The sequence below is a fragment of the Pleurodeles waltl genome, chromosome 3_2, assembly GCF_031143425.1.
Source record: "Pleurodeles waltl isolate 20211129_DDA chromosome 3_2, aPleWal1.hap1.20221129, whole genome shotgun sequence".
Taxonomy (NCBI): domain Eukaryota; kingdom Metazoa; phylum Chordata; class Amphibia; order Caudata; family Salamandridae; genus Pleurodeles; species Pleurodeles waltl.
The window spans coordinates 46436239-46463375 of NC_090441.1; the positions used below are offsets into that span (position 1 = coordinate 46436239).

Sequence of the window (27137 nt, forward strand, 5' to 3'; positions counted from 1 at the left end):
GAGCAGGACCAAGACTGATTTGCATATGACTGGGTCTAATCTGAGGTGGCATAGTTCTAATAAAAAGCCTGATGGGTTGGATTGCTACCCAGTGATTACGCAAATTGCAAGCATTCATCGCACCACCTTTTGTGTGTCAAAGGTGCTGCACAGACACCAGTGAAGGTAGACTGGGAAGATCAATGTGTTTGTTATCATTGACCCAAGTCTTGACTTTTTGTTTGGGTTGTCTGGTGAATGAGGTTTTAGCAAAGAAAAGTGTAAAATTAATTTGGGGATGGTATGATCCATCAGTGCCTTGAGACTCCCAGGAGATAAGTTGTGCTCTACAAATATTTGATTGATTGATTGATCAAGGTAAACTGGAAAGGTTTGGTGGATGATAGGATATGTTCTTTGAAAATTATGAGCTACTGCATGAAACCAGGCCTCTGCATGATAGAATATTTTCTGTAAAAATTATAAATAGTGCCTGTAACCTTTCAGATTAGTGGAAATCTTGCCAAATTTAGATCAGTGTTGAAATAAGAGAATTGGGAGCCTGCTGAGTTGCTCTAGACTTCTCCCAATGAAGGTATAATTTACAGTTGCAAATATTATAGGAGGATAATGAAAGATAGGCAGAGATATGTTCCATACAATTTCCAACAAAGGTGAGGTTTCCAAACAGGACAATGGTAGATGAGGTTAAGGTGGGTTGGAGTCAGATTGATAGCTTTAAATTCCACCTTTGGGCACTAGAAGGCAGAGTAGGATCATTGAAGATGCTTGTAAGACATGTTTGTGAGTAATGGCAACACCCCCTCTGATCTTCAACAATCAAGCTGAATAATAGGGAAATCGGACAGGAGAAGCAATTCTATAATTCTCAGTCTGGAACCACTGAGCCAGGTTTCAGTCGTAAACAAGAAGTCAAGATCTAGAGAGATGATCGTATCAGCAGCCTCAATTCAGTCGTTGACAGATATGCTGTTGTTCCAAAAGAAACTGAGAGTGGATTTGGTTTCTGCCCATGAGGGAGGAAATAAGAGGGATTTCAGTGATATTTCTATGTTCAGTCTCTATCGTGTTCAAAGGGTGAATGGACCAAAAGAATTGACATGAGATAGAAGCATCAGAGAACATGGGTTTTCTGGAATAATCAGGGTGATTATTTGAAAAGGATTAAACAAGAAGGGACTCAAAGGAAGAACCAAGAGGGCGATTTACTGATATGTCACTGTAGACGATGAGGAGATCTCTAAGATACTCTGGAGATAAGGAGGAGAAAAGTGCGTAAGGACAGGATTTATCATAAGACAATGAAGGAGAACTCTATGCAAATGCGCACAACAGCACAGAAGCAGTGTATGTTTGTATGAGATTATTGCTTTTATTCTAGGATTACAGACATGGGACATAATATAGTCTTCTTCAGCTCTACTACAAAGCCCAAAGATAGACTATGAGCACTGTAGATTAGGTACAACAATACATCACCGAGCTGCATATTATGCAGAAGCTGGGTTCTTACCTGCTGGTGTTCTTTTTCTGTGAAGATGATCGTGACCGACTTCGCACCGACCTTTTATCCCGGGACCGTGATCGGGAACAGCTGGAGCTCCATGAGCTGCCTCTATGGCCTGGACTGCGAGACACACTCTTCTTCCTCTCCGAGTTGTGCCTTGAATGTTTCACTGCAGACTCAGAGCAGCTGTTGGGTCTTCCTCGATGATGCCGGCCTTTCACCCTACAGGTGCAGGTTGATGTGTTACTGACTGAGTCTTATATCATACTGAGAGTACAGTTTAGGCACAAAAGAACAGTTGTAGTCAACATTTGGGGAATTACTGAGCATTCATTCATTCACGGTAGAAGATGGATAAATTATCTTAACGCGGAAGACAGCTTTTTAAAAACACTAGATACAAACAGGAAAAGGTGCCACAAGGCTATAAAGATGTAGAAAAAGCAGTGTGAAGCTCAGGTGTGTCTCAAGAAGAGTCAGATCCATACAAATTTGTGGCAGTCACAGCTTCTGGCAACACTCATGGAAAATTAGAATCAGCATCTGCATCCATACAAAGTACTTTCTGCATATATCATTGTACATTGTAAACGGTTATGGATAGGGAAGTGCCACCCCATTTGTGCACTGAGGCTTTAAAAAATATTTTGTATCCACTGACAAAATATTTTTCCTCATGAAGAAATCTTTTCCTCAACACCCCCACCAATTGAAGTGTCTATCCTTACACTTACCACCCAATAAAAGGATTGACGTTTGCTGTTGACATATGCCTACGCATTTGTACCATCATTCCCCAGCCACTTGACAATCTACCAGTGTGCTTCATCTACAGCTCTACCGTATTCCTTACATTTTCAGATCCTGCCTGGCTAAAAACTCTTTCAAAGTGGACAACCCACGTATTGGCTGATTGTGCGTGGAAGAAGATGAAAATCCACATTACTGTTTGTCACAGTACTTGGAAATTTTCTGAACCTTATCCCTGTAATACCAAAACATGTTTATGTAATAAATTGCAAAGCCAGGTATAATTGCTTCCTGCATCTCTTTACTTTTGCTAAGGTTCTACTTTAATAATGTGTGTCACATACGTATAGGAAGCCCATCCTAACCGATCTTAACAATTACAATGGTTATCAGTTTTGCTATTATCCTTATAACTGGGTTGAGCATTGTCCGAATGATTTGAAGCTGTAATCTTTCAGATATACTGAAGGACTGAAGCTCTTCCATTGGGTTTGAAACACGCTTTAGACAAAGCCATCATTGTGATAATGTAATCCATCATTTATTCATATTACACAGTGTTTGTATCATTTCATCAGACAGAAGGAAAATGGACCAGACAGATGACCACTGGACCCAGCCTTGGCCATCCATGGTTCTCAGTAAGTTCATTAATTCCGATCCCATTTTCCCTGAAGTCTGCAGACTCTCAGACCTTCAGCCCTTTCTCCTGGGTTGGAGGCACTGCCAGCTGTTTCGCTCCCCTATACTGTCTACAGGTACATATGCCCCTTTGGCCAGTGCTTCACGCAGTGTGCTTCTGTGCACCTCCAAACTAGCCTTGTCTCCGAGATTAATGGTACCATGGGGAGACGGGATACATTGTTACAAGTCACTGTCCATAGCACCTGTGAGAGTGAGGTGACTGAGCTACATATATTCAGCCAAACCTTCAGTTGCTAGTCAGCCAGCTTCTCATGAGGACCCAACTACAAAATGGCTGCCACAAACAGAAAACTATCAAAGGGAAATCCGTACAGCCCTATATGTTGACAAAACCATTATGTTACACCTCTGTACAGGCTACCTTCCAGAAACACTTGCCTCCAGCCACATGGTGGGTCCCATTGCCCTTATATTTCCCACAGGCGAGGGAATGGATGGTACACAAGCAATCTATATACTCTCCAAAGAGATCTCTTCTGGGTTCGCCCAAGTAGCCTGAAAAAGACACACCTTTTTGGTACTCATTTGAAATTCAGTGGCTACACTGGCTTCTAGACTCCATGTGCAGCTATCTTTTCTGCTTGCACTCTAAGTCACAGCAGAACACACTCCAGTTTCTAAAACAGACTGCATACATAAAGGCAGCTTTACCTGCAGTCTTTACTCTAACCCTTTTTTTGCATGTGCCCATCATAAATAGTGGTGTGGTGAATGTTGAAGTAAAATATGCCCTTTGAATGATTTGTTCTAAACGTGACTAAACTCCTTTTACAGAATCTGGCACCATGATGACACTTCATCCCAACTGTTAGAAATGGGGTCTTGGTTGGCAGTCAGGTTACCCCCGGTCCAAGCAACGACCCTCACTCTAGTTAGGGTAAAGGAGAATCACCCTCAGTTAACTTCTGCTCACCCCCTTGGTAGCTTGGCACGAGCAGGCAGGCTTAACTTCAGAAGCAATGTGTAAAGTATTTGTACCAACATACAGTAATACAGTGAAAACATTACAAAATGGACACCACACCTTTTTAGAAAAATAGGTGATATTTATCTAAATCAAACAAGACCAAAACGACAAAAGTCCAGCATACACAAGTCAAAAGAATAATTTTCAAAAGAATAAGAGTCTTAGGGCCAGATGTAGGAAGCACTTTGCGAGTCGCAAACGGCAAAATTTGCCGTTTGCGACTCGCAAATGCGTGTTTCCTATGCAGAAATGCATTTTGCGAGTCGTTACCGACTCGCAAAATGCATTTCCGAATCGCAAATAGGAAGGGGTGTTCCCTTCCTATTTGCGATTCGCAATGGTATGCAATTCCATTTGTGACCGCTTATGCGGTCGCAAATGGAGTCGCAGTTACCATCCACTTGAAGTGGATGGTAACCCATTCGCAAACGGGAAGGGGTCCCTATGGGACCCCTTCCCCTTTGTGAATGGACCCCAAAATATTTTTTCAGGGCAGGGAGTGGTCCAAGGGACCACTCCCTGCCCTGAAAAAAACGAAACAAAAGGTTTCGGATTTTTTGAAATGCAGCTCGTTTTCCCTTAGGGAAAACGGGCTACATTTAAAAAAAAAAAAAAAAACTGCTTTATTGAAAAGCAGGTCGCTAACATGGAGGCCTGCTGACTACAGCAGGCCTCCATGTTAGCGAGTGCCTATACTCGCTATGGGGCCGCAATTTGCGACCCACCTCATTAATATTAATGAGGTGGGTCATTGCGACCCCATAGCGAGTTGCAGTCGGTGTCTGAGACACCGTACTGCATAGCAATTTGCGAGTTGCAAATTGCGAGTCAGAAGGACTCGCAATTTGCAACTCGCAAATTGCCACCTACATCTGGCCCTTAATCCTTAAAAACCAGTGAGACTGCTGTTGTTACACAAAGTACCTGGTTAGCGTAAAAAATAAAGTCGCACGGCGAGCGTGCATCGGAAAAGGGTAGCGATGAGTAGACTCCATACTCGCAAGTGAGGCTGTGCGTCATTCCCTTCTCTGGTCGGGTGGCGATGCGTTGTTTTTCTCCCTTGCAAGAGAGCGATGCGCTGATTTCCAGACGGGGCACCTCGATCCGCGCAGAGTCGGGTTGACTTGGACGCCCAGGGACGATGAGAGGAAAATCGGGTCGCACAGTATCAGACAACCGCGCTGCGTGGGGTTTGTGTCGTTATCAGCCTCTGTAATCAGCCATTTTGCGTTGTTTCTCCAGGCATGAGGGGTTGATCTCCCAGCCGCGATGCAGGTGGAACGTCGATTTCAGCCACGAAGCCGGCGGTGCGTCGTCTGTCAGCCATGTTGTGGAAGGTGCGTCGAAAACTTCTCCACCCCGCATTCTGTGGGTGGATTTTAAATTCTTGTCTATCAACTTCACCTGTCAAGGGCCTAGGTACTGGATAGGGCACCACTTGGCAGGGCAGGAGTCTCAGCAGAGAATCCAAGTGCTGGCAGGGGAAGTCTTTGATGGCCCTGAGACGTCAACAACAGGAGGCAAGCTCAGTTCAAGCCCTTGGAGATTCTTCTCAAGCAGGAATGCACACAAAGTCCAATCTTTGTCCCCTTTCACAGGCAGAAGCAGTGACTGCAGGATAGCCCAACAAAGCACAGTCACAGGCAGGGGCAGCACTTCTCCTCAGCTCGTCATCTCTTCTCCTTGGCAGAGGTTCCTCTTGAATCGAGAGGTGAGCTAATCTTCAGGGATTTTGGGTCCACTACTTATACCCCTTTCTGCCTTTGAAGTAGGCAAACTTCAAAGGAAAATCTCTCTTGTTTGCAAAATCCTGCCTTGCCCAGGCCAGGCCCCAGACACACACCAGGGGGTTGGAGACTGCATTGTGTTAGGGCAGGCACGGCCCTTTCAGGTGTGAGTGACCACTATTCCTTTCCCACCCAGCACAGATGGCTCATCAAGATATGCAGGCTATGCCCCAGCTTCCTTTGTGTCACTGTCTAGAGGAGAGGTGCAAATAGCCCAACTGTCAAACTGACCCAGACAGGGAATCCACAAACGGGGAGAGTCACAGAATGGTTTAAGCAAGAAGATGCCTACTTTCTAAAAGTGGCATTTTCAAACACACAATCTAAAAACACATGTACGAAAAGTTGTATTTTTAAATTGTGAGTTGAGAGACCCTAAACTCCACATTTTCATCTGCTCCCAAAGGGAATCTACGCTTTAATATGCAGCCCGCATGTTAACCTGTGAGAGAGATAGGCCTTGCACAGTGAAAACCGAATTTGGCAGTATTTCATTGTCAGGACATATAAAACACACTAGTATATGTCTTACCTTAAACATACATTGCACCCTGTCCATAGGGCTACCTAGGGCCTACCTTAGGGGTGCCTTACATGTAAGAAAAGGGAAGGTTTAGGCCTGATAAGTGGGTAAACTTGCAAAGTTGAATTGGCAGTTTAAAACTGCACACACAGACACTGCAGTGGCAGGTCTGAGCCATGTTTACAGGGCTACTCATGTGGGTGGCACAACCAGTGCTGCAGGCCCACTAGTAGCATTTACAGGCCCTGGACACCTCTAGTGCACTGTGCTAGGGACTTACTTCTAAATCAAATATGCCAATCATGGAAAGCCAATTACACATATATTTGACATAGGAGCACTTGCACTTTAGCACTGGATAGCAGTTGTAAAGTGCCCAGAGTATCAAAAACAGCAAAAACAGAGTCCAGCACACATCAACAACCTGGGGAACGAAGGCAAAAAGTTTGGGGAGACCCCGCCAAGGATGCCAAGTCTCACATGTGTCCCCCCAGCTGAAATTGGGGAGCAACTACCCAACCTCATGGGAGTTCTCATTACTAAGGCGGAAGAATCTGGACAGACCATCAGCATTGGAGTGTTCTGTGACAGGGCAGTGTTCCACCATAAAGTCCATCTCCTGTAGGAAAATGGACCACCTCAGCCATTTTGGATTCTCACCCCTGATCTGCATTAACCATCTGAGGGGCCTGTGGTCAGTCCGAACCCGGAGTCCTAAACAAGTAAGGTCTTAGCTTCTTCAGTGCCCAGACCACAGCAAAAGCTTCACACTCTATTGCACACAACCTACGTTCCCTGGGAAGTAACCTCCTGCTAATAAAGGCTACAGGTTGATCTAGGCCCTCTTCATTAAGATGTGGGAGTACTGCTCCTATACCATGCTCTGAGGCGTTTCTTTGCACAACAGACTCCTTGGAGTAGTCAGGTGCTGTGCACATGGCAGCCTTCAGGGCATCAAAAGCAGTCTGGCAAGCCTCTGTCCAGATCACCTTCTTTGGTTGCTTCTTGGAAGTCAACTCATTCAAGGGGGCAACAATGGTGTCATACCCCTTGACAAACCTCCTGTAATAGCCAGTGAGGCCTAAGAAAGCTCTCACCTCAGTCTGGGTCTTGGGAGGCTCCCAAGCCAGAATGGTGTCAATTGTTGGCTGTAGTTGGGCCACCTGGCCACTCCCTACTTGGTGTCCCAAATACACCACTGAACCCTGCCCTATTTGGCACTTACTGGCCTTAATAGTGAGGCCTGCCTTTTGAAAGGCCTCCAACACTCTGCAGAGGTGCTGCAAGTGTTCCTCCCAAGTGGAACTGAACACTGCAATGTCATCCAGGTATGCTGCACTGAAGTCATCCAGCCCAGTTAACACCTGGTTGATCAACCTGGAATGTGGCAGGGGCATTTTTCATCCCAAATAGGATCACTTTAAACTGGAAGTGTCCATCTGGGGTAGAAAATGCTAACCTCTCCTTGAACCCTTCTGTTAGGGCGATCTGTCAATACCCAGACATCAAATCATATGTGCTGAGTTATTTCACAGCTCCCAACTGATCGATGAGCTCATCAGCTCATGGGACGGGGTGGGTGTCAGTTTTAGTGACCGCATTGAGACCCCGGTAGTCCACACACAACCGGAATTCTGGGGTGGCACCAGGAGCAGCAGCCTTTGGGATCAAGACCACAGAGATGGCCCAAAGACTGCTAGAAAATTCAATGACCCCTAGGGATAATATCTTAGACACCTCATCTTTGATGCTAGCCCTGACCTTTTCAATCACATCAAGTGTACACAGGTGTGTGACCCCTGGGATCAAGAAGAACAGGGAGGCAAACTGACCCAATACCTGGCGACAGTCCCTCTGTTGTTCTGAGGTGAGGGAGGGGGAGAGGTTCACTCCCTCCAGAGACCCATCCTTTTCTCCAGCAGAAAGGAGATCAGGAAGAAGCTCACTTTCTTCCTCCACCCCATCATCTGTCACTAGGAGCATGGACAATTCAGTCCGCTCAAAGTGTGGCATGAGACAGTTCACATGCAGGACCCTGAGGGGGCTCCTGGGAGTCCGCAAGTCCGCCAAGTAGGTGAATTCGCTCTTGCGCTCCACCACCTCAAATGGCCCAGTCGAATTGTCCTGGAGTGCCCTAGAGTCCACTGGCACCATTACCCACACTTTTTTCCTAGGCTGAAACTCGACCAGAGTGGCATTCTGGTCATACCACCGTTTCATGTCTGCCTGGCTTGCTTCCAGGTTCTCTTGTGCGAGAGCTCTGAAGTGGGCAGTCTGGTTTCTGAAGGCCAGCATGTAGCTAAATACATCCTAGGGAGGTTTACTGGAGGCTTTCTCTAAGCCCTCCTTCACCAGACTTACGGGTCCCCTGACCGGGTGACCATACAGTAACTCAAAAGGACTAAATCCAAGCCCTGTTTGAGGCACCTCCTGCAGGCGAACAGAAGGTGTGGCAATAGGGCGGCGACTTCCTCTTCAAGGGCTCTGACAGGCCCATGATCATGCCCTTTAAGGTGTGATTGAACAGAAGGAGGAGGAAAGAGGGGATAAGAGAGGGGAGTGGAAGAAAGGGGGGTGAGAGGGAAGGAGGGAAGGGAGGAATGAATGAATGGGAGGTTCAGCCATCAGCGAGCCGGAGGAAAGGGGCCCATGTTTGCAGAAATACCTCTGTCCTATCATGTAGGTTATAAATAATGCGTTTGGAATATTGCCGAAAGCCATTCGTCGTGTGAGGGGGTCGCTGCTACTTGCTAGTGTTGGAGAATACAAAGTTTAGCCGTAGTCAGCGCTGTATGCAGGAGGCGGAGTTGTGTGCGGGACAGGCCCTGAATTTCACCAGTATCAGGCAAAAGGAGCAAAGTTTTCAGAAGAGAAGGCTGTAGTGGCAAAAAAAAACGCAGCATAACCCCAATTGCCTCCCAGTATGGTTGTATATTTGGACAGTCACAGAGTATATGTAGTAGGTTGCAACGCGGGTGGGAGAAGCACTAGCAGTTCACATGGGGCAACAGTCCTGCTGTTCTGAGTTTCTGGGGCGTCCAGTACCATTCGTGCAGGGTTTTAAAAAGAAAGAATTTCATTTGAGTCTCCCTAGCACCCTGTTCCTGCGCCTCCAATAACGCAGTCCATATCATATTCTACCTGTAATTGAGTCTGCCACTTGGCCTTGAAGGTGGTTAGGAGGGGCATAGAGAATAAGTGCCGGTTTAGCAGGTTGTGCAGACCCGACATCACTCCCCGGAAGGAACCCCAGGCATCTAAATAATCGAGCACCAGGGAACGCTGTAGGATCCATGGGTGGGTCCCCACATGGCTATGAAGGCAGTGTGATAGCTGCCGGTATTACCAGGAATAGTGGCTGGGGAGCCCAAATTCAACTTATACTGCTGGGAATGGTTCCAGCGTCCCATTATCCAGGAGTTGATCGATAGATAAGATGACCTTAGTCCACCAGTCCTCCCAGTCAACCATTCCCCACCCCAATTAGTAAACCGGCATTGCCCTCGAGTGGCACATGAGTATGAATCAGAGGGTCCACTCCTAGCAGACGGTGAGCCCAGTGCTAGGAGTGCATCATGGCCTGTATCACTGGGTGAGCGGGTCACAACGAGGGGGCTTTGGTGCCATAAAGCACATCTAGTCCTCGTGGCATACGTGATATTGTGCATTCTGCCTCTACCCACAGGGGGGTCTGGAATACCCGGAAGCATGAAGGCCATCTGTGAAAGATGTACTGCCACAGAAGGTAACACCAGTCCTCTGCATTCCCGGCACGCAATGAGTTTAGCTTTGGAGAGCCGTGGTCTCATTGAACCCCATACCAATGTGCATATGCAGCTATCTACTGTTCTGAGCATTGGCAGAGGTACTTGTAGCGGTAACATCCCACGGACATAAGTGTATCGTGGTAAGGTTACCATGCGTATGGCATGCACCCTCCCCCAAAGGAAGAGTCCCAGATGAGACCATTTCTCAAAATCTCATTTGGTGCGAGTGAGCAGTGGTTACATGTTATCCTGCACCATTTGATCCAAGCCCCTATTAACGTAGATCCCTAGGTATTCCAGGTGCAATTGTTTCCAGGAAATTGGAAAGGCTGCTAGAGCTGCGCTCGTTGTCACAGGGGACAGGGGAAGAGCTTCGATTTTATCCCAGTTTATTTTATAACCCGATATTGCTTCAAATTCTGCCAGAATAGCTTGTAGTGCTGGGAGGGAGTGTGTAAGGTCCGTGAGCGTGAGTAATATGTCATTGGCGTATACATAGATCATGGAGCGTCCTCCCGGTATGGGAACACCTGCTGTGGGACAGTCATATAACCAACAGACTTTGTTAATGAACCCATCTCCCAAACTAAAGCATTTCAGGGTTTCAAAGAGATACCACCATTCAATCCTATTGAAGGCTTTCTCAGCATCAAGGGAAAGAGCTACGGCCTCTTCTCTAGAGTCTCTGGGGGTCCAGAGTGCGTGTGCTAGGGTACGAAGATGGTTCCTAGAGGACCTCCCGGGTACAAATCACACCTGGGTGTGGTGGATAAGGGACGGTATAACCTTTTTCAGGCGGGCTGCCAAGACTCCAGCCAATATCTTGACATCCCCATTGAGGAAGGAAATGGAGCGATAGCTGGTGCACAATAATTGATCATTCCCTGGTTTCAGTAAAACTGCTATGGGCGCCCTATTAGAAATAGGGTTCAAGGAGCCTGTACTTTCCGCTCCCTGGAAGGCTTCATATAGGCAGTCCACTGTTTCCGCTCCCATCCATTTATAATATTCCACCGGGAATCCATCCTCCCCCATGGCCTTATGGTAGGGTAAGTTGGAAACGGCTTGCATTACCTCCTCTTTGCTGATCTCCCCCCCCAAATAGCCTTTTGCCCTCCGCAGGGAGACTAGGTACACGGGCCTCCTCAAAAAACACAGTGAGTCTGTTGTGGTCCACTTCCGTTTCGGGAGTGTAAAGTGTTCAATAGAAGTGCCCAAATACACAAGCTATGTCCTAAGGGCGTGTGAGGAGCGTACCATCTGCATCTCGTATGGCAGGAATGGCTAGCACTGCTTCCTGGTGACGTAGTTGGGCTGCTAATAGCCCTCATGCCTCTTCTCCTTGCTCGTAATGTCTATCCTTCAACCTGTGCATACTCTGCCTGGGAGGTATTAGAGCATTAAGTTCCATTTATGCCTTTTCAATGCAACAGCATGTGGATGGGGAGGGAGACCCGGTGTAGTTGCGGGTACAAGTTGCTATAATTCCCTCCAGCTCTTGCTGACGGGAGAGACTCTGGGAGTTAGCGAAGGCGGTGTCTCTCATAAGTTGTCCCCTTATTGTCGCCTTCACCAGAGCTCACAAAACCTGAGGAGAAAAGACCGGGCCTTTATTGTCAGTCATGTAGGCAGAGACGTGGGTGCGTAGTTGGTCCTTGCCCTGCGGCGAGTGGTATCGTGATACATTCAGGTGCCATGGCTTACGTCCTGGAGAAGCAAGACCTAGGTCTAGCACCAAGAAAACTGTGGGAATGGTGGGATAATGCGGCCTCCAGTATCCGGGATTCCCTGACCCTGGGAACCAGTTTGCGGGGAGATAAGAAAGTAGTCCAACCAAGATTGTGTCCCATGGACCAGCGATATAAAGGTATACTCTCAAGAGAGGATGTGAAAGGTGCCAGTGATCTATCAGCCCATAGTCTGACAGTACATTCTCCAACAATGCTCTGTCCGCGTTATTGCCGATATCCAATCTTCCAGTTCGGTCAAGGACTGCGTCACAGGCCAGGTTCCAGTCTCCAAATAGGAGATATTGGGAGGCTCCGATCTCCATAGAGGACCGTTGAGATGTAGAAAGAATGAATGCTTAGAACCATAGGGGCATACACAGACCCAACGCAGATTGTACGGACCCCAGAGTTTGAGTTTGGTGAGAATGTATTGAACATCCGGATCGGACCACAACTTGAGCACTTTAAATAGTAAGGACCGGCGAAGAAGAATTGCGACCCTGCACTTGCACACGGAGCCTGAATGCCCCGATGTAGACAGTCGGCTACCACTATAAAGCACTCGACCAACCCAGTCTCAGCACAGTTTTTCTGATTCTAAGGATGATAGATGCGTTTCTTGCAAGAGGGCCCTATCTGTACATTTGGATTGCAAATAGGATAAGACCTTCTTTCTTTTAATATAGTGCATGAGGCCATGAACATTCCATGATACGGTCTTTCATGGAGGGGTAGTCCCCATTCCTGGAGCAGGCATGTGGGTCCGTGGAGGTGAGATAGTTACTATCGGGTCTGTGAGGCACATATTGGCGATTCGGACTATGTGTGTCGGAGTAAGTGGCAAGGAGAGAAGAAATGAAAAAAGGAGGGTAGGGAGGAGGGCTTCTGTGGTTGCACTAAGGAGAGACAGAACAGTCAGAGAAAAAAAGAAAAGAGAGGGGAAGAGAAGAGAATGAAGAAAGAAGCAGAGAGAGAAGAAGAGAAAGTTACAAAGCTCACAGAAAGAAAGGGAGAGGTAGCCTAGGTTCGCTTTGGGATCGGGAGAGGTACCTTGTGTGAGCTAAACCCTGTTAATCCGCTGGTCTCATCCTGTGAAACCTGTGGCCAGGGTGCGCAGGGGGGGCCAGGAAGCCGATGGGAAGAAAACTAGGACAGATCAGGACCAGAATGACGATGGGGATGCCAAGAGTCAGAAAGGGGGGGGGGAGGGAGAAGAGATGGGGGTAAAAAGAAGAGAGCCAGCAGGGGAGGGAAGTGGTGGGGGGTGTTTCCTGAGGATAATAGCACTACCCCCGAGCTCTCGCAGAAATAGCAACACCATCCGCAAGGGGGGACAATATATGAAACAATGAATATAGAAATATAAACAAGCGGAGTATTGACACTGCCTAGGGATATAGATTGGCAGGTGGACCTAATGGCATGGCAACAATAGGACCTCCCTTATACTCCCAAAAGGATCTACTGAGGGGAGGTACATAAAGTTGAAGAGCCTGGGGATTACAGGGTCCCAAGTTACAGTAGAGTAGTAGGAGAAATGCCCCAACAGGGCCTCGATGTGATATTGTGTGTCCCGGAGGGTTGTGCGGGCAGTGAGACAGTCCTAGGTCAGAGGATCATGCCTGGCCTAAGAAAGGAGCAGGAGGGGATGACTATAGGAAAACACAGGCGAGAGGTAGCAATGGTGGGATGAAGGTGAGTGAGACTGTCGGGGAAGTGGAAGGGATGGGAATAGGTTTTAAGAGGAGAGAGTGGGAAAGTGGGGGATAGGGGGTGGCCCAATTCGGTCACATGCAGGCCCTTAGGTCTTGGTGATAATAGGAGATATGTCAGTCGAAGGCTAGAAGGGTGTGCACGAAGGGTGCTCTCCAGGCAGCAGAAATGCCCTTACACATGTATACTAATGGATAGGGGCATGTAGAAAAATAAGTAGAGACAAAGGGGCATATTTATAGGCCCCTAGTGCCACAGGAGCGTCACTTTTCGTGATGCTCCTGTGGCGCTAAGCACTGCGCCGTATTTACAGGGTAGTGTTGACCCACTTTTTGTGGCTTAACGTCACCTTGTAAATACGGCCTCTTCCCATGCAGAACTGTGCGTGGCAGGGGCATGCAATGGGTGTTGCTGTGGGCGTGCCACAGAAACACCCATTGCATTTTGACGCTGCCTCAGATTTATGAAATTTCTTAAACATGATGCAGCGCCAAAATCTAATGCCAACCCCAGGGGTGGCATTAGCAGGTTGCAACGAGGAGGAATACTTTTATTCCTCCTCGTTTTTTACTTTTTCTATGCATGCTGCATTCTGCAGCACACATAGAAAGAGCAAAATGCCAGAAAATATTGTTTATGTGCAGGAAGGTGTCTTTTCCAGCACATTTCATAAATCTGAGGCAGCGTCAAAATACAATGGTGTTAGGAAAGGTGCTCATTAACCCACTTCGCTCCTGCTGGGCTACCTATCCCCAAGTCCTGCCCGCCTGGAGACTACCAGGAGGTCCCCTTTATTCTCAAGATTTTGGGCCAGATTTATGGGAAAGTGGCGCAGCACGGTGCTGTGTCAAAACTGGTAGCGCTGCTCTGCATCACTTTAGAAACGCAGAGATGTGCTGTATTTAAGTGAATATGGTGCACCCCTGTGTTGTCTCCTGCGCCGGCACTAAATTCAGCTGCCAATGCAGGCATCCTTGCACCATCATGCAAGGATGTCTGGGTTGAGGGGTGTGATTGTCTATGTGCGGGAATGAGCATCATTCCTTACACGAATACAGAACTTTGACCATATAAGCATATATTACTCATAGGATAACAGTGCAAAAAACATTAGACCTGAGTCAAACAGAACAATATGTTCACTATGACCGCTATGGGCTGGTCCTAGGAATGTCCAGATACAGAGCAGGGGGATACTCACAACAGGGCGATTGATGCAGTAGAAACAAGAGTAACAACAGTAATAACAGTGATAGCAAGAATATGGCAGCAAAGGTGTATATGCTTGGTACTTAGCGTTCAGCAGATGATCAGTCTGCTTGTCCGCAGGTGACCAGCAGGTGATCCAGTGACTGCCCCCAGGAAACATGCAAATCAATCAGAAGGGAGTGGGGGCTTCAAAGGGGACCTGGATTTGTCTCTGTGCAACCCCTGAGTGATATCTGCCACCGCTTGGAGAGCAATTTCTCTGCCATCTTGAGACCTCGGTGGGCGGTCAAAGAACCTGCCTCTTTTCTGTGCTGCAGAGGGAGTGCGGAGGGCGCCAGGGTCAGTGTCCGTCTGCAGACTAGAGTCATTTAGCACGGAGGGTGCTTGACCTCAGGTCCGTGGATTCATGGCCCATGGGTTGGGCAAAAAGGCCGTCCAAAGAAGAGCGCAGGTCAGTAGGCTAAAAAAAGTCCCTGGATTTACCATCCATCATTATCCACATTCGGGCCGGCTCAAAGAGTCCAAATTTAATGCTCAAATGTCTCAGTTGAGGCCTGAGTGCTAAGAATGCTTCCGTTTTTCATTTGTTTCACATGAGAAGTCTGCGGCAATACGGATTTCATGGCCTTCGCGGTTGTATGGGCCATGGACCCTCACAGTCAGTAGCAGCTGGCGGACCTGTTCATGCCATGGTAAACACGCTATGATGGGGCGGGGTCTCCCCCCAGTGTTCTTGTGGTGGGGGCCAATTCTGTGGGCTCGCTGAAATTACAGCATGGGAGAAAAAGTAAGGCCCATGAGAGTAGGGATGAAGTCTTTCAGGAAAGCCCTCATATCTGCCCCCTCCTTGCTTTCCAGTAGACAACAAAAATTGACATTGTCCCTCCAGCTCCTATCCTCTAGGTCCGTGAGTTTGTTTCGGAGGAATTGTAGTTCTGATTCATTATCCGGCAGGGCTGCTGTCCTGCCTTCGACGGCATTCAGGCGGTGGTCCAGATCTTTGATTTTATCCTGGAAACCAGCTATGTCTGCACGGATCAACTTGGAGTCTGTAGATAGGTCCATGATCTTGGAGTCCATGGCTTCCAGGTGACGGCCCACTGTGGCAATTTTCTGTAGAATACACTGCATGGCAGTGTCTGAGCGGGTGTCCACGAAGGCGTCCGTAGAGCTGGGGCCGAGAGTGACAGCGGGTGAAGACATGGGCGTGGTTGTGAAATAGCTTTCGCGAAGAGCAGCTATCATGCAGAGAAGGACTGACAGCGCCAAGAGGACAGTTCAAAGCCCAGAGCCAGAGGCCCAGCGTCAGAGGGGTGGCAGCTTCGGTAGGAGCCTTGGGGCTAGCCGAGTACACCAACTTTATTGCCTCTGCATGGTGCAGCTGTGTCACCCAGCGGCGCTTGTCTCACCTTAAAAAGGTAGGGTAGGGTGACTCACCAGCACTGAGGACCACACATTCGGCGAAGGCAGCAGCAATAACGAACACAAACCCTGGATATGAGGGTTGTTGGTCTACAGGTCGATGACGTGGTAAGTTTCTGGGTGGAAGTGCCCACCTGGATCCCTCAGCAACCGTTAGTGGTTCAGCACCATCTTCTGAGTATGGAAGGGGGAGCAAGGCCCAGGAAAAAACGACTCTGATATGGATTGGGATGTAGTTGACTTATCAATCACTCCCTCTGGACTTTAAGTGGTGCAACATACGTGTCCATTGTGCAGGGAGGGGTGCTCCGGGTGAGGTGTGTCCCCATTTACTCAGGTCTATTAAGGACCAGCTCGACGCGACCGGCATGGCATCCCGCAGTCAATTCAGCCCTTTGGGAGGGGGAAGAAGGTTGAAAAGTGCAGCAGGTCATCGGTCAGCCCCTCCAGCCATCAATCCGCTCACTAGCGTCCTCCTTGGGCAATGATAGCGTCCGGTGGGTGAGGGTGAAGAAGGAAGCGTGGATGGAAGAAAAGGAAAAAGAAGTCTGGCCCGCAGCTTTCCATGGTGCTGCGGGCCAGGCAGACCCCTCTGTGGTGAGGAGTGTTTAGTAAGGGGGGATGCAGGCCCACAGCAACGTGGCAGCCACGTGCGAGACCTTTCCGGTGGGTCTCCTCCAGCGTGTGCAGCTGAGCGGTCACAATCTCTGAATTCTCTGCAATTGGGCCTGCAGCCTGCGACGTAAAGTTCACTCTATGGGCCGTGGCACTCTGTGGGCCCACCAAAAGGCCCCGGCAATCAGCCAGAGGTTGGCCCCTGTCTTCCAGGGGGGAGGGAGAAGGGATGAGGCTCCCCCAATGTCCCGTCAGCTCCACCGCAGCCCCCGAACACACACCGCGCTGCTGAGCTTGACGCAGCCATTTTCCCCATGTCTAGACCACGCCCCCTTAATAAACTTTTAGAATTTCCCCTATACTTTACCAAAGAGAGATCTCACTAGTAGTAACTTTATGGTTGTATTTGACATTTTGACATTTTATAAACTTTCAGAAGGCAGGTGCTTGTAAGCCTACACTTGGGAGTAACTTCACACTTGTAAATGGTGAAAAGCCAAAAGTAGTAAAGTTACTCAAAAGTGTAAGAGTAAATTAACTTGTAGTAAATCTACATATGTAAATTTACTTCTGTGAGTAGTCCCGGTAGTATCTACCTTTTTGTTAGTTAGATAAATTCACGTTCCATCTGTCTCTGATTTTCAGATGGGAATGGGCATGAACACATGGACTAGGAGTAGCTGAGTTACCATAAATGTACCATTAATCTAACCCTAGATCCTGACTCTCTTCCATTCTCACCTTGAAGCCTATTTCCTTTTCATAACTTGTGGGTTCCGTGCTGCAAGGTGATGTGGTACTCACAATAAGAATATAGGAGTGAGGCCATAAACTTTAAGTAATTCAATGCCCATAAATGAAACTTCATTTTATTGCATCATTAAAGTGGATGGTTCTTTCCAACCGCTTCAATAGTCACTGCTTCTTAATCTGGGCTGGCACTTACTTTTTGTTAGGAGCACTATGCTTCTTTTCTGTCGCTGTTGCCATGGAATGAGCTCGCGAGCCCACTGATCCATCCGAATCACTGCTGTAGCCGGTGTGGCTGACCGAGCGTTCAGCGGACTCCCTTTTCTCATCTGACTTCGTCTTGGACCACCGTCTGTGCTTCTGGGGCGACACTGACCTGGACCGGTGGTGTTGCGTCCGCCTATCTCCTGGTGCACCACTGCCAATTTTTCCTGGTGAGACAGTGACGGCGCTCTCTTGATTGTGCTTAATTCCCCTCCCATCTCGGCAACCCGGGGACAGGGATTCCATTTTGGCCATCTCTCTTGCTGAAGGGGATAAAGAGTCGAGCTTCTGGAAGAAGGGAATTAAGAAAAGGGGATGGACAAAAGAAAAAAAGGGAAACGGAGAGCAAAGGTATTAGAGAAGAGACACCAAGAAGTGCCAGAGATACACACTTGTCAAAGTACAATGCATACTGCACACTACACGGAGGCTCTAGACTGAAACTAGCTCCCTGCTGTAGCCTTCTGACCCCAACAATGCCGCTCATGCAACTGGCCACATGCAAAACGCAAACGAGGAAACAAGAATATGGAACTTAATCATAGGGTGGGAGGAGAGAGGGAGAGAATATCTGTTATGGCCTGGTTTGAATCAATAGTTAACAAAATTAGGGAGGATAAAAAAATGTAAACAAAATCCAAATAAAATTATAAAATTAAAAAAATGTTTTTGGAAAGATGATGTGAGGTAATGAGTATTTTTTTTTTTTAACATCGGAGTAGTATCTGTGGCAAGAAGCACAGTTCATGTAAGGAAAGGGTGGTTGGGTCAGAGGAAGGGGAGAATGGCAGGGCAAGGAGACAAATCACTGAAAAGCGAACCAAAATGAGAGAAACAAAATAAAAATCCACAAATGTCATTTCAAATTAAAATAAAACTTGGTTCTGAATGTTTTCTGGGTCCTTTCTTTCTTTCTTTGTCCTTTTTTTCCTCGGCCGAGCACTTTCTCAGAGCTCGTCAGTACACCATGGGCCCTGACACCTCATTTTGTCACTTTTTTGTCATTACTCTGTATTTTTTTTTTGTTCAAGTCCTGTCTCGGTTAACATCCACTTACCAAAAAAGTGGCATTTCCTCCTTTAGTAGGTAAGGTATGAAGAGAAGGGAAAAGCGGGGCAACATAAGTGCATCGTTAGATTCACAAAAATGCAAGAGAGAGAGAGAAAGAGATAGAGAAAAAAAATAAAGCAAAAATAAAAGCCACCCAAAAAAACCCAACGTCTCTGGGGCCAGTGAGTAGCAGTTTGGCCAAGAAATCCACTACCTTGGATAGAATTAAGTTCAGAACCTTTTGTCATCCTTAGCTCATCGGTTGGGTAGGCATTACCAAACAGACCAGCTAGGTTTGTAAGAAGAATCGTACAAAGCTTTAAAGAGTTTGTCCAGTGACATAAGACTACTGGGCTCAAGGTTTCTTCCCAAGTGCCTGCTGGGATTTTATTTGGTGTCTAATATATATGGATATGTATAAGCAGCTGTAAAGAACAAGGCTTGAAGACATCACGAACAGCCTAAAGCATCAATGCAACAGTAAATCAACCCAGCTGTCACCAGGACCCCAAGTTGGGCAAGTCACCCTTCTGAAATATACCAAGAGATCACTGGGCCCCTGAATTGTCAGATATTAGTCTCTCAAATTATTACACATCTTTACCAGACTGCCCATCAAACTTTCAACCCATTGGACAGGTACCAATTTGAGGTACAAATTTATCTTCATTTTCGCTACCAAGTATTCACCAATAGGGCCTCAATATGATTTTTTTTGGTTAGAGCATAAAATTAACTCACATAGCACCAAGCTTAACATGCATTTATCCCCAATATTACTCCTATTTTCAGCTTTCCCACTTGACTCCCATTATTCCCTGTGACTCTGACTTCACCGAACTCAGAATTGGCTAGCATACTGGCTCTAATTAGACCTCCACACTCCAAAAGGCCCCTTCCAAATTGTCAAATGTTGCTCAATGTGAACTCAGTGTGACTCCCCCAATCCACTCATGAGTCTTGATGATTTGAAAGCACTGAGGGTTGTTCTGAACTTTTCACCATCAATCATCAGCTATTTTTATATTGATTCCAACACAAAGGACATTAGTAGTCAGAGCCTAAAGTGATCCTTCTCCATTCTCTTTCAGTAATCTCAAACAGTTTATATTCCTTATTTTAACTCCTAAGCTAAAGTTGTAGACTGTGGTGATCCTCAAGGCATTTCATTTTTCATTCTACGGTTTACCTTTCGTATACATTCACATGCTATCCTAATCTGCTTTCCTAGATTCCTAATTTCTGAATGCACGCAGATGATATTAACTCTTGATTTATTTTGGCTCTTTGTGTCTTTCCCCATTCCTCTTTCACTCCGTGTCTCCTAGCCATGTGCCATTGGATGAGTAAGAAGTGGCTCAAACCACATATGGCCAAGACTGAGGTAGTAATCATTGAGAACCAACATCATAGCTGGACTCTTGCTTCTGGCCGTCCCACTTAAGCTCGTGTCCTTGTAAAGTAACTCTGTGACTTGGCTTCCTGGTGGATGCATCCTAATGCTCATCCTACAGACTAAGCAGGATATGAAAGCCTTCCTTCATTTATAGGCTATCTGTAGAATCTTCCCCTTTCTAGGTTTTTGAGTAAACACAGCACTTTCCAGAGTCTTTTTCACAGCCAAATCTAACATGTTCAGTCCTAATTCACCAAAATTTCATGGGAAGTAACAATGACATCATACACCCAATGACATTACAGAGTTGACCTCTTGCCTGTGCTGTATCACTTCAACAGCTTTCTCTGTGATGTTTAGAGGTTGGGCTAACTGCAAGGAGTGCAAGTCACAGAATGAAAACAAGGCAGGCGTTGAGACTCTGGTCTACTACCTGTTCTTGCCATGATTTCATGAACCAAGAGAACAGGGATAGGGCCAGCAGTGCCAGGGCTACCCCTAATTGATGTCCGTGGTTTCTGCGTGGGAGTGAGCAGGGGAGCGCATATCCCTGCCATCTTGCAGACTTTACATTGGCCTTGGGAGCTCTAAACCAATTTTGCCTGCAAACCCTACATCTCCCAGGGTTTCACCTTCCTCTCATCCAAATAAATCTGCTACAGCACCTTCCAACCCACATGTTATCTGTGACAACAAAATCCTACCAACTCCCACAAACAACTGGACGCCCAATCCGCAATAAAGACACCATGAAAATATATGTTGCTATGATGGGGTCTATTTATGAGCAACAACCGTAGAAAGTTCATGGAAACATTCAAAACCTGTACTTTTTCCACAGATCTAAAGGGTCTTTTGTATTGTTTCTGTTAACACGTGTCCATTCACCACCAGAATCTAAAGCAGCAGCAACCTGCATGATACAAGTTTGCCAAACTGAAACTCACAGCACAATATAGTGAGATCAGATCAGGACCAAGCTAAGGACAACTCGCACCAGAGGTTGAGTAGTAAACTATATTAAGCCTGGTTGCCAATATTCTAAGATAGTCTTACACAAGATATTTTAAAACTGACTCATTTGTGATACATTTCTGAAGCAAATCTGCAGGAACTCACATCACTTTCTTCTAATTGAGTCTGGTTTGGGAATATCAGCAGGCATTGATGTTTGTTGCCACACAGAGTGTTATGTTCACTGGATGGACACGTTACAACCTGTACAATTCTTATTGTATGGTGTGTAAGATTTGCTCAGTGGGAATTAATGATTACCAGTTAATTGCCAGTAGGTATCCTAAGGGGCGACACTGTGCCATCAGCTGAATATGGGAATTTGGGCAGGATGACATTGTTGGCAGTCATTTCCCAAAAATGCAAGGCTTCTCATGGAGGTAGCAGGAGAGAGATCTACCCATGTACCTACTAACCATAGTATAACTTACTTAGGGAATGCATAAGTGGGCATGAAAGCAAAGACAGAGGGAATCCATAGTACATTCTGCTTCCACCAGGCCCTATGTGCATTTGCAGAGCCAACACTGTAATATGAATTAATGGCCAGCCTATTGGGTCAAACACTACATTGGGCTATCTCTCTGCCTCCAGATATGTGTTTTCAATTAGAAATAATTACAGATTACTCCTGCTTCTGAGGAAGGTGTTATTGGGGGCTTTAGTTTATTTGTTAATTGCTGCCAAGTAAGATCACCCATCATTTGCTACAGATGGCATTTACAAGTGCAGCACCATTACTTTGCTTTACAAATTCCAACCCAGCTGGTCCAGATTGTCATTGGTAGGGAATGGAGTTGGTTGGCAACACTGAGAAATTTACATAGCTTACAAAGGCTCAAAAAACACCATTTACCTTACAAAGTTCAACTTTACAGAGAACTGAGTATTTACCCTCAGAATGCCAAAGAACCCAAGAAATGGCAACCATTTTCCTCTTTGGGCTCATTTCAAAGCAAGCATGGAGAGTGGATACCTTTTGTGCAGATTCCATCAATCGTTAATGTCCGAGGGCTAGTGGTGTAGCTAGTAGCCTACAGAGGAGTGAGGATTCAAAGCATGGATTTGCCCTGTACTGAACAGTTGCACAACCTGGGAGGTCTGGCATTGTGATGCTCCAGTTAAAGACACAGGATGCAAACTCCGGGGAATGCACACAGTCCACAATAAATAAGACAAGTAAATCAACATATTATTTGATTTTGATTTTTTAGGTGGACAATTTGCTTTCTATCACTTTTTCTCTCAAATGCAAGGTTACAGACCTAGATGTCTCTGTGCACTGGAACTCAGTGAATTGGACTATACTGAACATAAGGTTCTGTGTTGATCACTAAAGATGCTGTTATAATCACCAAACAATGATACTGGTTGATTGAGCTGTACGCAGACTAAGCCATGGGTCTCTCCTCCACACCATCCTTCTAAATTGATGTACCTTAACTTGAATCTGATCCCAAGGCCCAGCATTGAAGCGTTGCTTCTTTGAAGACCTAGTACCAGCAAATTCCAGTTATATCTTACACTAATTAATGTATTGTAGAAAACACTGTAGGTGATGGTGTAAATTATACCCAGCTGAGTAAATACAAAGGAAATCATTGGGAGATGTAAGAGGCTGAAATACTTATTGTTCACCGAAATACACAAGGCAGCTTGAATAATTAAGGTACAGGGAGACAGTCCACAACATAAGCACTGTATGGATATCAAAATGCAATATAATAAACAGTACAAGCTATTATGTAAATACTTTGTCTGCAGCTTGCAATCTTAAAATGTATCTAAGGCAGCACCTCTCACAGGGAATGTGGTCAAGTAGTTATGGTGTTGGCCATATTCTAAGACAAAACAACAACTGTTTGTTCACATTCTAGAAGTCACCAACCTAGACCAAGTTTTAATGTTCTATATTTTACAATATGTTTGTTGCCTGAAGTTGACGATGCAAGTCTTTACCCTTGTGGTGTATGAGAAGCTTACATGAGACTAGGTAAATCTGTAAACACTGTTTCAAGTTAGTGGGTTGCACTCAAGGCTGTCACCTGCTCCCCATCCATGGGACAAGTGGATCTGAGATCTTCCTGCGTGTAATAATTGTTTTTCACTCATTGAGTAAGAGTTCAACCCTACAGGATAGGACCTTGCACAAACTGTTGCATTTTGAAGTTTAAGAAAGGATTATGCAACCATTTGGTCCAAAAACCTCACTGCAGCCTGTATGCATGACTTAGGACTTCAGGATTCATCATTGCATCTGCTTACTAACACAAAGGGTTCTCGAACTCATGGGACATAGTGCTTGGCAAGCGTAATTTTAAAAATATCTTGTTGTGCGCTTTTGTCAAAGCCACTGCTGTTGAATGGTCTTTAAATAATAAAACCTCTGGACATGTGCTTAAATGTATGCAGTGAGATGAGCTGTCAGTGCAAGCAAGAAGTGCCTCATATCATGTTAAATATGCCCTAGGTAGATTACATATCAAGTCACAGGATCAACCTTTTTTGAGATTTGTATATCTGCATGATGAGTTGAACCACAATGCATGAACACCACAAACAAATTGAAATATTTTACTGTTTTTCATTATAATGCAATATATTAAGTACTCTAAACATACTATCCAATTTAAGGAGTTCATGTAATGGCATATACCCTGTTATGCCAACCCTGAAATTCTATGGTAAAAGTTCCTTCCTATATGAGATCTACAGTAATATTTAAAATATATGGCACATCACAAAGTTTATTGTGGTTGCACTGACTTTATAAGAGTTCTTTCAGTGTTATCCTTACTTCACAGCATTAGATATCACTTAGCACAGATATGATGCCCCATCTTTACCTCCTATTCATCCTTGGAACGGGAGTATTCATCATTTATTGATGTATGTACTAAGGAGAAATATGGAACCTTGCTGAGATGGCATCACTTCACTCCATACAATAACAAATGTTTGACATTACTCTACGCAATATTATGAGACTGCTCTTTGTGCTAAATATGAAATCTCTAACATTTATTGTAGATTGTGACAAACATGTATCACTGGTTGGCATGCTTCGAGGTGAGGTTGAGGTGAAGCAACCAACAAAGTAATTCTGAAAGATTTTGCCAATATTTGTGCTTTCCACAGGACCATGAGCATCTTTGGAATCAGGTATGGCATCACTCTGTGGGGTGAAACCTTGTATGATACCCAGAAACGTTACATGATGAGTTTCTTTGAAGCTAAATCTATGAGAATAGTCTGATGGGTTTTCAAAAACCAACAGACCACACACAAATGAGACAGCAAACACTAGACAGTAGTATTAAGAGCCCAATGTTGACACTTTTTGTTTCCCTACAGGAGGAGTTCTTGTAAGACCCTATCTGTTGTAGGTCAAGATTCCTCTTCCCAAGGAATGTCAAGGAATGTGGGGGCAGAAGATTCATTTGAGCATTCTAAATATGTTTAATGGATCAATAGTGGTGCTGACTTGCGATTTGTGCTGTTAGGTTGAAGGTACACAATACACAAATATAAAGGTGAAGGACTGAAACAACATAATATTAAAATACAAGTATCAGTTTCAATTAGAGGACTTTGGCAAGACCTACATATACAACATTATACCTAATTATAATAACTGTTTTTTTCATAATGAGATTGCCGGATGAAGCTATCACAATACATGTGTTGGCATCAAGATGGAAAATCAGATAAGGTTATGAAATTATAATGATGGTTGAAATGATTTGATATCAAGAAAGGAAATCAGTGGCAATATTTGTTTTAAGTCTAAATAGTTTTTAGAAGTACTTTTGACTATGAAATTGAGTTGCTGTACCAGCTAAAATGGTCCACTAGTCTGGTAGCAAACAGACTCCACGCTCTTCTCAGTTGGATGTACACTGTTACTTTTGAAGAGCAGTTTGCATGCCCAAAGAAGTCAGTTTCTACTGTTTCAATGAGCCATAAAGATATCAAAGCCAAGAGTCTTGGTCATCTCTTCATTTCTTGTAAGATTTGGCAGACATTTAATGGACACTTGGTATTTCAAAAACTTGTCTCAAAACGTCCACCATTATTTTGGTGCTGTCAGTGAATATATGGAAGTAATGAGTTTCATTATGAATATCATCAATAAACAATTCTTTCTTTTTACTTTTAAGGTTCACTTTATCCCTAACATATTAATTTTCTTACAGAGCACCATCAATGTCCTCTCACAAACCTCCTTCAAATATTACAAGTATTACTGAAGGCACGCAACCACCATTTGCTATCTACTATCTTCTGAAAAAGATAGTGGATAGCAAATGGGGGTAGCTGTGAGAAGCAACAATGCATGTTTTTTGCCATTGCAAAAGTAAGACCATTTTCTATTTCTTGTCGAACATTTTCAAAAAGCTACGTCTCTGTAACAAAAAAACAAAAAGGCGACTTAATAATAGTCATTAGGGGAAAACCTAATTAAAATTACACTTGATGCCCTATGTAATAATAGGGGGCACCTTTAGATGTTTAGACTAAAATGAAATGTACATATATCATTCACCAGATAGCACCAAGCTTTGTGCCACGTTTTATTGCAAGTGGATACTCGAAATGCAACTGTTTTCCTTGGGAAAAACTCAATGAACTTTGCAATTTCACATATTCATTTAATGTAACTTCATAATAATAGATGCTTAGTGTTGTAAATATGTATTTTCTAGTTCAATTTATGAATGGTAAGGATATGCAAAGATGCTACACTTTCATTTGCAAACTTATTATTTGGTAAATATTGAGAACTTTAAAGGTAGCAAACTCTTGAAAAATATTTTGCAGGCAACAACCATGAAAAGAAAGATTGTGCTGGAAAATATCTTGTAATATCAACTTTCAGTTGGAGAGTGGTACCACGAAAAAGGAGACAGTTTTGCAGCAACCACTTCTTTTGTGGACAGTTTTGCCTGCAAGTGAAGTTTTGCAAAAGTGGCAAACTTTCTAGTGTTGTGAAGTTTGTTACATTTGAAAGCATTTGCAAATGTGTAGCAGGGAAATAATAATTTGTACACATGTATCATCAGGTAATTTTGAAGTAATTAATAGGAATTAAGTGAATTCATATTAGCAACTAACTTTTCACTTTTTATGCATTGGGCACTGAAATACATACTTAAACTGGGAAGAAGAAATCTGATTTTCAATAGAAATAGTTATCACTCAGTAAAGCCTGTATTATGTCATTATATACTTCATTTCATCAAAATATAACCTTAGCCATTTTCATTATAGTTTGATGTGTATTTAAAGCTCAGATAATACATTATAAGTGTGTGCTACCATTTTAAGTGCAGCAGTGAATTTCCCTTACAATCTGGAGCAGATGAGAATTCTTCCAAAATGGAATATCCATAAAAACCTTCTTCTAGTTAATAATGCTAATCGCTAAGTAAATTATAAAATTGTTGGTACTCTATGACTGCCCTTGATTATACTAAGTTGATAGCATCAGTTCATTCATCATTTATGTCATACCACTCACTTTCAGATATTCACTTACAAATAATGCTAGTTTAAAAGGTGGACATGCAAGGGTTTAATGAAAGAAGAAACTAAATAAACACATAATTCGCTTACACTTCTGAGAACCTTCCAAGAATCCCCTACTTCGATTCCAAAAATCACTACCTTGTGTTTTTTTTAGTTAAACTAACTGGGAGCATCCTCCTCTCCCTTCACTAGGATAGTAAATTGACTTATAGATGAGTTCCAGAAACCAACACAAAATCAGCTATCTTAGTAAAACACACAGAAATGCAGTCTAACAACAGAACAATAAGGAATACAATTAAAAGATTATAAAATACAGGGTCAGAGAAAAATTAAAAATAGGAAGCAGATTTTGGCTGCTTTGAGTTTCTAAACAAAGAGGACAGTAAAAATGTACAGAGCCACCAAAAAGAAAATTAATAACATATAGGAAAAAGAG

The 27137-nt window shown here is 44.7% G+C and overlaps 1 protein-coding gene across 2 annotated transcripts in view; it reads right to left on the reverse strand.

Moving 5' to 3' along the window:
• Positions 1 to 27137, reverse strand: part of SRRM3 (serine/arginine repetitive matrix 3) — a 327419-nt gene that overhangs the window by 25686 nt on the left and 274596 nt on the right. For both annotated transcript variants that reach the window (XM_069226720.1, XM_069226719.1), the window contains 2 exons: positions 17642 to 17997; positions 1514 to 1729 (listed from right to left, as the gene is read on the reverse strand). In XM_069226720.1, the coding sequence (XP_069082821.1) occupies positions 1514 to 1729; positions 17642 to 17997 (572 nt within the window). The remainder of the gene's footprint in view (positions 1 to 1513; positions 1730 to 17641; positions 17998 to 27137) is intronic.